This window comes from Symphalangus syndactylus, chromosome 1 (assembly GCF_028878055.3).
Source record: "Symphalangus syndactylus isolate Jambi chromosome 1, NHGRI_mSymSyn1-v2.1_pri, whole genome shotgun sequence".
Classification (NCBI taxonomy): Eukaryota; Metazoa; Chordata; class Mammalia; order Primates; family Hylobatidae; genus Symphalangus; species Symphalangus syndactylus.
Genome location: NC_072423.2, coordinates 92590687 through 92603827, shown reverse-complemented (window position 1 = coordinate 92603827; position 13141 = coordinate 92590687). Strand labels below are relative to the sequence as shown.

Sequence of the window (13141 nt, the reverse complement as noted above, 5' to 3'; positions counted from 1 at the left end):
CAAGCAACCAACAGAGACCAAAATCTGAGCTCAAGATTCAAAGTCCGCAAATTTCCAGGAGCAGAAATGCCTGTGTCCCTTTGGGTCTCTGAAAGGGAGATAACAAGAACCTGCCCTTGAAGGCCACTCTACGAGGGAAAAAGGAACCTACAATCATGGGCTGCTGAGTTCCCACATGGTCTTTAAGAAAAATTGGGTGCTTTCTCCTGTGGCCAAAGGGTCAATATCGTACTTGAAGAAAGGAACATGGCTGAGTGTGTAATCCCAGCACTTCAGGAGGCCAATGCGGGAGGATCACTTGAGGCCAGATATTCAAGACCAGCCTGGGCAACACAGTGAGAACCCATGAGAAAAAAAAGAAAGCAAGAAAGAAAAAAGAGAAAAGAAAAAAGAAAGGAACATGATGGTATGAATCCCTGCTATTGGTGCTGCAGAGTAGAACCCTAGGGCTTCCCCTTTGACACACAGATCTCAACTCTCAAAAAACTCAAGCTCTGGTGACTTTGGATTTGGCCTTCTAGCCATGGATGAGGCTGCACATCCACCGCCATCATCTGCAACACAGAAATACAGGCAGGCAGTGGGTGGTGTTTTTTTTTTTCTTTAATCAAGAAAACTACCTAATATTGATGCCTTATAAAAAATGATCTAAAAGTGTTCTCAGAAGTATATGAATCTCTCCAGTAGCGTTCCATTTTTTTTCAGATAGGTGATTGGTAAAAAAGCAAACTAGGGAGGGTGCAGTGGCTTACGCCTGTAATCTCAGCACTTTGGGAGGCTGAGGCGGGCAGATCATGAGATCAGGAGTTCAAGACTAGCCTGGCCAACATGGTGAAACCCCGTCTCTACTAAAAATACAAAAAAAAAAAAAAATTAGCCAGGCATGGTGGCGGGTGCCTGTAATCGCAGCTACTCGGGAGGCTGAGGCAGGAGAATCGCTTGAACCCGGGAGGCGGAGGTTGCAGTGAGCCAAGATGGTGCTACTGCACTCCAGCCTGGGTAACAAGAGCAAGACTCCATCTCAAACAAACAAACAAACAAACAAACAAACAAAACAGAAATGTTAGAAAAAGCACCTATAGGACCCCAGTGACTTGAAGATGCCAGAACAAGATTTTTTCAACTGATTACAGAGAAATCCCAAACATCACCCCTTATACTGACCTAGAGTTGTGTGGTGCTCAGATAAAATTCACTGTGTTGTTCAACTGGAACAATAATGACAATGATCATTTTGCTGTGCCAGGCGCTATTCTAAATGCTTTCTATTCATTAACTCTTTTAATACTCATAACAGCTATACCTATAAGATAGGTACTATTCTTCTCCCATTTTACAGATGAGCAAACAGACACAGAGGGAACCTAAGATCACAGGAGAGGATGATCCAGGATTCCAATACAGGAAATCTAGCCACAAAACCTGCTCTTATTGTTTGTTTGAGACAAAGTCTCGCTTGTTGTCCAGGCTGGAGTGCAGTGGCATGATCTCTGTTCACTGCAACCTCCACCTCCCAGATTTAAGTGATTCTTGTGCCTCAGCCTTCCGAGTAGCTGGGACTATAGGTGTACAACACCACGCCAGGCTAATTTTTGTATTTCCAGTTGAGATAGGGTCTTACCATGTTGGTCAGGCTGGTCTCGAACTCTGACCTCAGGTGATCCGCCTGCCTTGGCCTTCCAAAGTGCTGGGATTACAGGCATGAGCCACTGCACCCAGCCCACCAAACCTGCTCTTAACCATAGTGGAACCACTATCGGAAGTCAAAAAGTGTTCAAAAAGTGTTGGAGTCTCCTCTCAGCTGTGCCATAAGCTCAACATAATCAGTACACTATGTGAGATGGTGCTGGCCTACGGAGCCCCACTTCCTGTGACTGGAGAACCAGTAATTCAAACTTTCATGGGCAAAAAGACAAAGCAACAATCTCCAAGTGGCTTCAATACTACATGCAAAGATAGCCAATGACAGTCTTCTGTGGCGGAGAAGTAGGGAGTGATGGAGTCAGTGAAAAGTCCAGAAGGTGGAGGGGGCCAGGTGTGACCTGTAGTCCCAGTACTCTGAAGCTAAGGTGGGAGAATCACTTGAGCCTAGGAGCTATTTGAGGCCGCAGTGAGCTATGATCACACCACTGCATACTAGCCTGGGTGACAGGGTGAGACTCTGTCTCTTAAAAACAACAACAAGGTCAGGAGCGGTGGCTCACGCCTGCAAACTCAGCACTTTGGGAGGCCGAGGCAGGCGGAGCACGAGGTCAGGAGATCGAGACCATCCTGGCCAACATGGCAAAATCCCATCTCTACTAAAAATGCACGGTGGCTCACGCCTATAATCCCAGCACTTTGGGAGGCCAAGGTGGGTGGATCATGAGGTCAGGAGATTGAGACCATCCTGGCTAACACAGTGAAACCTCGTCTCTACTTTAAAAAAAAAAAAGTACAAAAAATTAGCTGGGTGTGGTGACGGGCGCCTGTAGTCTCAGCTACTTGGGAGGCTGAGGCAGGAGAATGGCATGAACTCGGGAGGCGGAGCTTGCAATGAGCCGAGATCACGCCACTGCACTCCAGCCTGGGTGACAGAGCGAGACCCTGTCTCAAGAAAAAAAAAAAAAAAAATTAGCCGGGTGTGGTGGTGCATGCCTGTAGTACCAGCTACTTGGGAGGCTAAGGCAGAATTGCTTGAACCTGGGAAGCAGAGGTTGCAGTGAGCTGAGACTGTGCCACTGTACTCCAGCCTGGGCGACAGAGCAAGACTCCGTCTCAAAAAAACAAAAAAAACAAAAAGACACAACAAAAAGATGGAGAAAAAAGGGAGCTGCACATGGGATATCAGAAACCAAAGCAAAACTCGTGCTGAAATGGTAATCAGAAGCAATGAGTAGCTCACTGTAGTATCAACAGGGGTAACTAGTCCCCAAGGACAAGGTCTAGGCTGGCGCTCTGTCTGCAGGTAGTTACACTCACTAATTACTAAACGTTCATATTTTGGCATTTCCTGCTTAGCTAGGAGACTGGAAAATAATCCTACCTGGCTGGGCCTTGCTCCCTGAGAAAGACTCCCTACTGCTATTGCACACGTGGTGACCGGTAGCTTCCACCGTTCCTACAGGTTGTTTCCCATGGCTGAAGTCCCTGTAAGCTGCCACAGACCAAAAACTATTTTTTCTCTCTTTTCTTTCCCAGCAGGCCTGGACAGACAGTCCCATTGCGTGGACCAAAAAAGGCCTGGGATGTCACTGAATTTAGCAGCCAGATCATAGCAGTAAGGAGTCCTGCTCCCCTTCCAGACCCATAAATGAGGAGCCAAAGGCAGACCCAGTCCCTTCCTCCTGGCCAGGCTGAGGGCCTTTCACCAAGTTGTGAACTGGGAAGGGGGCCCAAAAAAGGAGTTAATGTTTTAGAGCTTTCAGTGAAAGGTGTAAAAAGCAAAGCTGTCTTCAGGTTCAGCATAGGGTGGAGAGAAAGCCTCCTCCCTGGAGTGAAGGACCAGCTCAGAGATCCATTCAGTGTTTGGGGAGAAGGGGGGTGTTGACAGATAGATGTCTTCCAAACTTCCACCTCAACAAACACAGCCCCAAAGGAGGCAGACCTTTGTATTGCCAACTTCCCAAAGAGCACACAAGAAAATAGGCCGAGGCTGCCCAAAACCAGCTTGACTGGTTCTACAGAGAAGCCCCTGGTCTGCTCCGCCTTCCTCATGTTAAAAAGAAAAAGGCCAAAAAGGTGGCTGGAAGCCAGTCACTGAACACAGCCCTCCTCTCTTTCTGCCAGGCACCAGTTGTCCCTCAGGATCACCTAGCTACCAGTATCAGTGTCCATCTCCCCTCCTCTCCTACCAAATCTTCTGTTTGTTTAGTTTTATAAGCCTAAAATTAATGATTTGGTGTAAAAAGGAAATGAATTTACTCTTGCCCTTTTTGCCATTTTCTAACGAGAAATGTAAGGAATAACCGCAAGTAGGGGGAAATAAGTGCCAACCCAAAGACAGACATCTGTGGAAAGAACCCCCACAGGGACTGACAAACCTTATTTATCTTGAGATGGGGCCTCACTCTGTTGCCCAGGCTGGAATGCAGTGGCATGATCACAGCTCACTGCAGCCTCAACTTCCCAGGCTCAAGTGATCCTCACATCTCAGCCTTCTGAGTAGGTGGGATACAGGCATGTGCTACCACACCCAGGTAACTTTTTAAAAATATTTTTGGGCTGGGCGTGGTGGCTCACGCCTATAATCCCAGCACTTTGGGAGGCCAAGGTGGGTGGATCATGAGGTCAGAAGATCGAGACCATCCTGGCTAACACGGTGAAACCCGTCTCTACTAAAAATACAAAAAAATTAGCCAGGTGTGGTGGTGGGCGCCTGTAGTCCCAGCTACTCGGGAGGCTGAGGCAAGAGAATGGCGTGAATCCGGGAGGCGGAGCTTGCAGCGAGCCGAGATCGCACCACTGCACTCCAGCCTGGGCGACAGAGCGAGACTCTGTCTCAAAAAAAAAAAAAAAATTTTTTTTTGGCCAGGCAGGGTGACTCATGCCTATAATCCTAGCACTTTGGGAGGCTGAGGCAGATCACGAGGTCATGAGTTCAAGACCAGCCTGACCAACAGGGTGAAACCCCGTCTCTACTAAAAATACAAAAATTAGTGGGGTACAGTGGTGTACGCCTGTAATCTCAGCTATTCAAGAGGCTGAGACAGGAGAATCACTTGAATCCGGGAGGCAGAGGTTGCAGTGAGCTGAGATTGCACCACTGTACTCCAGCCTGGGCGACAGAGCAAGACTCCATCTCAAAAACAAAAAAAAATTTTTTTTTTGTAGAAATGAAGTCTCTCACTATGTTGCTCAGGCTGGTCTTGAACCCCTGGGCTCAAGTGATCCTCCTGCCTTGGCCTCCCGAAGTGCTGGGATTACAGATATGAGCCACCACGCCTACCTTGAGAAACTTGAAACATTCCAGACAAAAACAGACATGAAGATAAAGGGATCTAGCCTATTTATACTTATCAGAGGAGGAGATGTCTAGAGGGCAAGAGGAGGAACTCGGATGCCTCCTCCTCTGAGACACAACTGGAAATCAAGAGGTCAGATTCTCTCTGGGTGCTGTTTTAGAATCAGCTGTTTGCACCGTCTCAGTCTAAAAGATGAGCAACGATGCCAGGTGCGGTGGCTCCTGTGATCCCAGTACTTTGAGAGGCCACGGCAGGCGGATCACTTGAGTCCAGGAGTTCAAGACCAGCCTGGCCAACATGGTGAAACCCTATCTCTACTAAAAATACAAAAAGTGGCCAGGCGTGGAGGTGCGCACCTGTAATCCTGGTTATTTGGAAGGCTGAGGCATGACAATTGCTTGAACCTAGTAGGTGGAGGTTGCAGTGAGCTGAGATCCTGCCACTGCACTCCAGCCTGGGTGACAGAGCAAGATTGTCTCAAAAAAAAAAAAAGATGAGCAATGACCTTCAATGGCCTATATCAAAAAGGAAGGGGGCGGGGGGCAGTAACATTCTGCTCAGGAGTTAGCACTCTCAGGGTTAACCTGGGGATAGCCTGGCTCTCCAGCAGTGGGAAGAGGGTGACTTCCTCCCCCACAGGTTTGTAAAGGCTCACTCTTCCCTTTACAGAGACAGAAGGGAGAAAATGCATAGATAACACTTCAGTGACTCACTCATGTTTGATGAAGGCTGGGAGGAGGCCTGGAGAATCCAAGCTTCAAGCGCAAAACGTACAAATACTGGAATCTCCCGTCAAGAGAAAGAAATTTAGCCACCTATCTGGTTTGTCATTTTGCTGAACTTCCACTGAAGGAGGAAGGGCCAGGTTTAAACTCCACCCACCCTTTCCACATCCATCTCAATTTTTGCTTTGATGGGAAAGTGGGGCAACTGGCGGCCCCACCATGGCTAAAAGAGAATCAAATCCTTTCTATACTTTTTCTCAAAGCAGAGGTCTAGTAGCTCCAGTCCACAGCTTAACCAAACAGAGGGAATAGGGGCTGGTCCTGGTTACTGCAGGAAAGCCTCATCAGGCAGTCTCAGGAAAGGAAGATGATCACCCTCCTCACCCTTTCCATCTGCTGAGGTTACTTCATTCCAATCCATTAATGGGCTTCAAAGTGCTGCTGGGGGGAGTCCATTTAGCAGAGAAGCTATCATGGGGCCAAAGGTGGTACCCACCCCCTACCCAATTTGTCGATAATGGGCCACAAAGTCTGAGGCTTGGCTGCACTCTAGACATAAAATATTCATTCAAGTCGACATAATACATACGTAGGAACCTCATGGAAGCTCCTGGGAGAAGAGAAATGCCAGCCAGGTGGCTAAGTGCTCAATAGGAAAGAGTTCATGAAGGCCTGGGTTAGTCCTGATCAAATGCCCACTGAGAATTGGGTTGTTCCGTCCAAAGGGGAAACAATCTAGTCTGAGAAGTTCTGACTCCCAAGAGCTCAAACCCTGCAAGTCTCTTAGGCAAGCAAAGTCTCAATCCCTTCCTACCTCATAGGCACCAACTCTGCTTAGGGCATTTATGCTGAGAAAAATCTCCAGCCCAAACTTTGGTTGGTCTGAAAGATTCAGTTATCCCTGTGCAAACTTTATTTGAATCTGCAGCAGGCCGAGTTTCAACAACTGTCTTACATCCATCTGTTTAGCTACTTCCTGAAGTCCATAAATTGGAGAAAAGTAATTTTTTTTTTCTGAGATAGTGTCTTGCTCTGTCACCCAGGCTGAAGTGCAGTGGCACAAACACAGCTCAATGCACTCTCGACCTCCCCAGCTCAAGCCACCCTCTTGCCTCAGCCTTTTGTGTAGCTGCAACCACAGGCATGTGCCACCATGCCCAGCTAAATTAAAAAAAAATTTTTTGTAGAGATGGAGTCTCACTTTATTGATGGTCTTCAACTCCTGGCCTCAAGCAATCCTCCTGCCTTGGCTTCCCAAAGTGCTAGGATTACAGGCATGAGCCATGGTGCCTGACCAGAGAGAAATTATTATCATTTACTAGGTACAGTTACTTTTCAGGTTCAAAGGTTACGAACTCCAAGGACTCCCAAAGCCCTTGATCTAACAACACTTCCTTCCTGATCTCTAGGGCCAAGCCGAAAGTGACACTATTTGGTCTGACATTCACCCACATTCCTGACCAGAAGGCAGCACCACCAAGGAGCCCCTGGCCAGAATCAAAGGACAGAGAGAATTAGCACCAGGGCACACTGCTGCACAGCTCAGTGTGGAGTGAGATGCTAGCTAGCTGATCCAATCTACCTAAGTGACACCAAAAACAAAAAAATATATTTATCCAGCAGATCACCTGAGGTCAGGAGATCGAGACTAGCTTGGCCAACATGGCAAAACCCTGTCTCTACTAAAAATACAAAAATTAGCCAGGCATGGTGGTGGGCACCTGTAGTCCCAGCTACTCCAGGAGGCTGAGGCAGGAGAATTGCTTGACCCAGGAGGCGGAAGTTACAGTGAGCCGAGATCACATCACTGCACTCCAGCCTGGGCGACAGAGCAAGACTCTGTGTCAAAAAAAAAAAAAAAAAAAAAAAAAGATTTATATATATATATTTTTATCCAGAGTCAACAATGGGGGTCCAATGAAGAGTGTTTGGAGTAGTTCAGCTGTTCTTTATAGGATCTTGTAACTGTTTTCTTCACCAGTACTTCTAAACTCCCCTTCCTAGAACTGAGAGAATAAACAATGCCACTCACTGCCTAGAAGCCTGACAGCAGCCCCCTCCCTTCCCACTGCAGCAGAAGTGGGGCGAGTTTTCTCTCAATCCCCCTCTCATAATTTCTGAGGCCCAGAGGTGGGGCAGGTACCAGATGGAGTAGCCTCTCCCCCAGGTGTTATGGAAAACTCTAGCAGGTGAACTCTGGAAGCTGGACCTTTCTCCAGGCTTGCCTGTGACTGCTGCTGCTGGCTGGAAGACAAACAGTCATCTTCCTGATGGCTTTCAAAACTGCCAAGCTTCAGGCCAGCAGAGCCATTTGGAAAAGAAGTGAACAGAAAGCTCAGCTCACAGACTAAGAATCCCCCAAACTACCAGCCCCAGATTAGAACCCTCCTTCTACAAAAGCAAGAAGTCTATGGCTGTGAAAAAGCACATCTGGAATCAGGTGTCACAAAAACCATCTTAAAGACAGGGCTTAACTTTTTTTTTTTTTTTTAATCTCCTACTTTCACTGTTATAAGCGAAGTCGACAGCAAACAGGCAATCTCCCTGTAATGCAAGGTTTATTTTTATGCTTCAACATTTTCAGTGTCTGCGTGTTTCAGAGTGATCAAAGGGCTCCTGGAAACAGGTTCTCATCAGGCACATTTTTAAAGAAGAGGGAGAGGAAGAGCAAGAAAAGAGACTGGAGACAACCAGTGGTGTCTGTTTACCTATTTTCTGGTAAAACCAGTTTAAATAATTTAAATTTAAATAAGGTGACAGAGGACCTTTAGGGGAGGAAATCAGCCCAACTAAATCCCCATTTTTAAAAAAATAACATTAAGACTATAGTAATGACCAAGCTTCCATGACTACTTTAGCTAAAATCACAACAGGACCAAGAAGAGGTTTCTTTCACTTGGTGGCATGATCTATTCTCGGAGGCCAGTGTTTGATATACCTGGCCTTGTGACCTGAGGAGCTGCTGCTTGTCTTTTTTCCTGTTTTAAAGAATACAGGAATCAGGCCCGGCGCAGTGGCTCACGCCTGTAATCCCAGCACATTGGGAGGCTGGATCACGAGGTCAAGAGATTGAGACCATCCTGGCCAACATGGTGAAACCCTGTCTCTACTAAAATCCAAAAAATTAGCCGGGTGTAGTGGTGTGTGCCTGTAGTCCCAGCTACTTAGGAGGCTGAGGCAGGGTAATCGCTTGAACCCAGGAGGCAGAGATTGCAGTGAGCCAAGATTGTGCCACTGCACTCCAGCCTGGCGACAGAACGAGACTCTATCTCAAAAAAAAAAAAAAAAAAAAAGAATACAGGAATCTGTCTGGAATAGGTGCATCCAAGGTTTTCCAAAGTCCCTGCTTTTACTGGAATGAGACTTAATATTAAGTCGATACAGTGACTGGCTACCCTGAGAACAACAGTAGAAGGTATGAAAGGGCTAAGGAGAATCTAAGTCCATAAAGAGTAGAAATAGGATGGGTAATTAATAATCGTAACAGGATGACAATGTATGCAGCTACTGCTCTGGGCAAAGTTATCAAAGAGCAAAGAGCTTACTTACATTCCCAAATGGTCACTGATTGCTGCTATCATGGAATCAGTGGATGCGCACTACGGTGGAATTCCTACTATATGCTCAGCAGTATGCTAGGCATGTAAGGAAGAAAGGAAATCAACACACATCACAGGAAAAATAACATGGCAATAATACATTTACATGTAGTAAGCAGCACAAAGAAACCACACTGAGGCAGTCTGTTACTCTGCTCTGCTGAACACAATGCCCCCCACCAGCCTCACTGAGAGAGTAGGCACTCCATCACCACTCCCCAAATGCCTGAGGGTGCCAGTCAGTCACTTGGCCTCCTCCTACCAGCTCACGATCAACAGTCTGGGAAAGTTCTCTGGTTAAGCAGGGTTTACCTGCTAAAACAAAGGTTGTGAGAGGAAAAAGGGTGGAATAAGCAACCTCAAGAGGGCCCAGAGAAAGCAATTCCCAGTAAAGAGAGATAAAAAACCGGTAGGCAAGGGAGAGAAAGACTGCGAGACACAGAACATGCTCCTCTGTGTCCAAAGACCCCTGTCCCATGCAGAACCAGCTGCCAAACCCAGTGATGAAATGGAAATCAACCATCCCTCCCTCTCAACCCCTATTTCACCCCCAGAAGCAAATAATGCACAAGTAATAAAAGGGTCAACGCTGCAGAGAAAAACTCTGCCTAGAACTTCTCTTGAGTTCCTAACTGCCCAGGTGACAGAGGGCCAGGGTGTAACAAAATTGAAAAACCAGTAAAAGAAAGGAGATAAGATTTTTCAAAGAAGAATGTTCACATGCAAGAGAATACAACAACTGCTCTACCGGGCTACAAAGAAAGAAGGGATTAAGAAGGAAACATAAAGGATGGAAGGAGGGGAAAGAAGGCAAAAAGCACAGCAGCTCCGGGGCGGAAGCACTTCTTTTTCAAGTCAAGTTTTTTTGGCCTAGTAAAGTTCTCCACCAAGAAAGGTATGACAGGCAGGGGACTCTGCATAGAGCAGTCAGCAAAGGAAGCTAGAGACGGTGAAAGAAAGGGGAGCGGTGGAAAGTGGACGTCTCTGGGATCAAAAGTGAGATGACACAGAAAGGCTAAGACTTGAGTGACAAACCATAGCAGTGATTGCCAGGATGAGGGGGACCGTGTAGAGTCGTGAGACTGAGGTGTAGCTCAAGAAACTAGCATGCAAAACACCTGGACTTCCTGGGAATTACAGAGACTTAGCCAATAGGAACAGAATGGATCCAAGCATGGTGGGGGGATACACAGGACATGAAGAAGGCAGAAGACTAATGTGGAGATGAAAGGCAACGCTGATTAAAAAGCACAGTAAGGAAGATGGGGTGAGGGTGGAGAACAGGAAGGCAACAAGCGAGAAAGAAAATACTCTAAGTGCCAGGCACGGGAGTGAAGACACAGAAAGTCATCATGGTTTGTGTTCCAGCGTACGAAGACAGAAAGGCAAAAACTGTGATGCAGTGAGGTCTGGGAAAGGACTGAGCAACAGGTTGTGTTAATACGGTGGGGCCAAGTGTCTCTCGGTTGGAAGGAAGAGCCCAGTAGAAGGCTTGTAGAACACTCACAGAGAGAAACACGAAGCCCAGGGACCTAAAAGCCAAACCCGAGGGGAAGAGAACAAGAGGGATCCAAAGACTCTGAAGGGAGTGATGATTGGAACCCCAAACGCAACCTGTGGGAAAACTATGCGCATGACAGCTGTGGGGAAACACGGAAGCGACAAATGCCAGCGCCAGGATCCAGGGAGCTCCTGGAGCAAAGAAGGGAAAGTGATGAGCAAAGAGTAGGCGAAGGATTTGGAAAGGTGATGAGGGTGGAGCTGGTGGGTTGCAAGCAAGAGGGAGAGCACAATTTGGAAAACGAAGAAGCAGGGTAGAAAAAGCTGGGGGAACTGCAAGGGGCCAGGGATCGAGAGCGCAGTCCAGGGCAAGGACCCTGAGGGTGATAACCCAGAGACTGGCAGAACCGGTGCGGGAGGAGGGGAAGCGAGGCAGGAGAGACGAAGGGAGAGGTGGACAACGATCTATGGCAAATCGCGGGGTGCTGCTATTCGAGGAGCGGGAGGGTGGCTGCTTTAAGCGTGGGTGGAGGAAGACCAGAAAGGCCCCTGAGAGAAAAAGGGAAGAGAAAGGGAAGCTGGGGAGGTGACACGGAAGAGCGCAGGAGGGCGGTGAGGGGAGAGGGGGTTGGCAGAAAGACAAGTGTGCAGCTTGGAGTCAGGACGAGGTGGGTCCCAGGTCAGGACTCGGAAGCGGGATGTGCGGAGCCGGAGCCGGGAGCCGGATGACAGGGCAGCCGAGGCTTGCAGGATGGCAGCAGGGGCAGGAGGAGAGCAGAAGAGGGAGGAGGCTCCGCAAGGTGCAAGGGGCCCAGCCAGAGAATTCGGGGAGCCCTCGGGGCTCCTTACCTGCTCCGTGTCCCTCTCGTTCAGCGTGGGTAGGGGGGTCCGAGCGCTGGACATGGCGCCGGTATCTCGGGGGAGGGAACCGAGAAGCTTGGAGGAAGGGAGGGAAGGGAAGGCGCGGAGCCCGGCCGGGCGGGGCTTCTCACAGCAGGAGCACCCGCCGCATGGGCCCCGGCCGGGGGTGCGGGGAGGCCGGGCAGCCGCTCACGCCAGCCCGGGGATGCGCCGCTCGGGCTAGGCCGCGCCGGCTCCGAGCGGCTCCAGACCGCACCCCCCCGACCCCCGGCTGGGCTGTGCCGACTTTCGGCCGGGCCGCGCCGCTCCGCCTACTCTCTGCCGCCGCAGCCGGCCGCCTGCCTCGCTCCTCCCCTACCCTCAGCGGCACTGCTCCGCGCCCGGCACACAGGCAGCCGCCGCCGGACCTGCTGCTCCCAACATGGCCGCCACCACCGCCGGCCCTCGGCTCTTTCCGCCGGCAGCAGCCGGAAACATACGAAGCGGCTAGAAACGGGAGGTGGGGCGCGTCTTCTCCTCCCGGCCACAGACTACGGGTGAATTCCGGAAACAGCCGAAGAAGGTAACCCCCGGGGACGCGCGCACCCCCTCGATTCCGAAGACGAAGCTTCGGCTCTGTTTACGGAAATCCACGAAGCGACCCCGGGAACCTACCCCCCGCCCCCGTCCACGGCCATCCAGCCACGCCCACCGGCCTTTCCCCGCCCACTTCAAGAGGGCTTTCGGCAGTTTCCGGAAATACCCGAAGCTGCTCCGCGTGCTGAGCCGGCCACGCCCCCTCCCACAGCCCTGCCGAGGGCGGTCGTCGGCCATTTCCGGCAACACCCGAGGCCCTCCGAGCACCCGGTCGTTTCCCCGGGTGGCTCTCGGAGTCTGATTCGTTTCGTGTCTTTCCGTCAGTTTTCGGGCATTTTCAAACCTTGAACAGGAAGCGTGGGTCACCTGTCTGTGCTTGTGATTTGACTAAATAGAAAACAAGATTGTTAGTCGTCCCTGCGATTGGCATCCTCTGGTTCTATAGCAGCTTCCTGTCTGCATTTCTGTCCATCTGTCGGTCAGCTCATAAAATCCATCTTGTTTTTATCATCTAGCCTATCAATATACCTGTCAAATGCAGCATCAGTCTATTGCCTGTCTGCCACCGTCTATCTTGGCTTCTATGGATCCATCCGTGCATTCCCGCATCTAGTCCGCAGGGCTCGGCAAGGCCCCAGGCAGGCCCAGGGCAGCGTCCTCTGGACCGGATGCGGGAGCGTCCAGGGCCCTGCATTTCAGCCCCAGCTCTGCCATGTGCCAATGCTGCATGATCTTGGAAAAATCACATAACATCACTGAGTTTAGGCTCCTCTTTCCTATGCCTTTGCTCCTGCGTTGACACTCGAAATGACATTTCTGAATTCCAATTACCTTTTAAAATGCCTCTGCAAAATAAGGCATTTAAAGTTTATTTTCTTTCCTCCTCTGGGCCTAATTTTCCCCATCAGTAAAGTGAAGCCATTGGATTCATGAACTC

At 49.4% G+C, this 13141-nt stretch overlaps 1 protein-coding gene across 6 annotated transcripts in view; it reads right to left on the bottom strand.

Annotated features, from left to right (window-relative positions):
* MARK2 (microtubule affinity regulating kinase 2) overlaps positions 1–12736 on the bottom strand; it is a 73300-nt gene extending 60564 nt beyond the window's left edge. For 5 of the 6 annotated variants that reach the window (XM_055296937.2, XM_055297543.2, XM_055297089.2 and 2 more), the window contains exon 1: positions 11617–12736. In XM_055296937.2, the coding sequence (XP_055152912.1) occupies positions 11617–11670 (54 nt within the window). In that variant the 5' untranslated portion in view covers positions 11671–12736. The remainder of the gene's footprint in view (positions 1–11616) is intronic. The other variant, XM_055296868.2, reaches the window with a different exon arrangement.
* Positions 12737–13141: the final 405 nt, after the last annotated feature.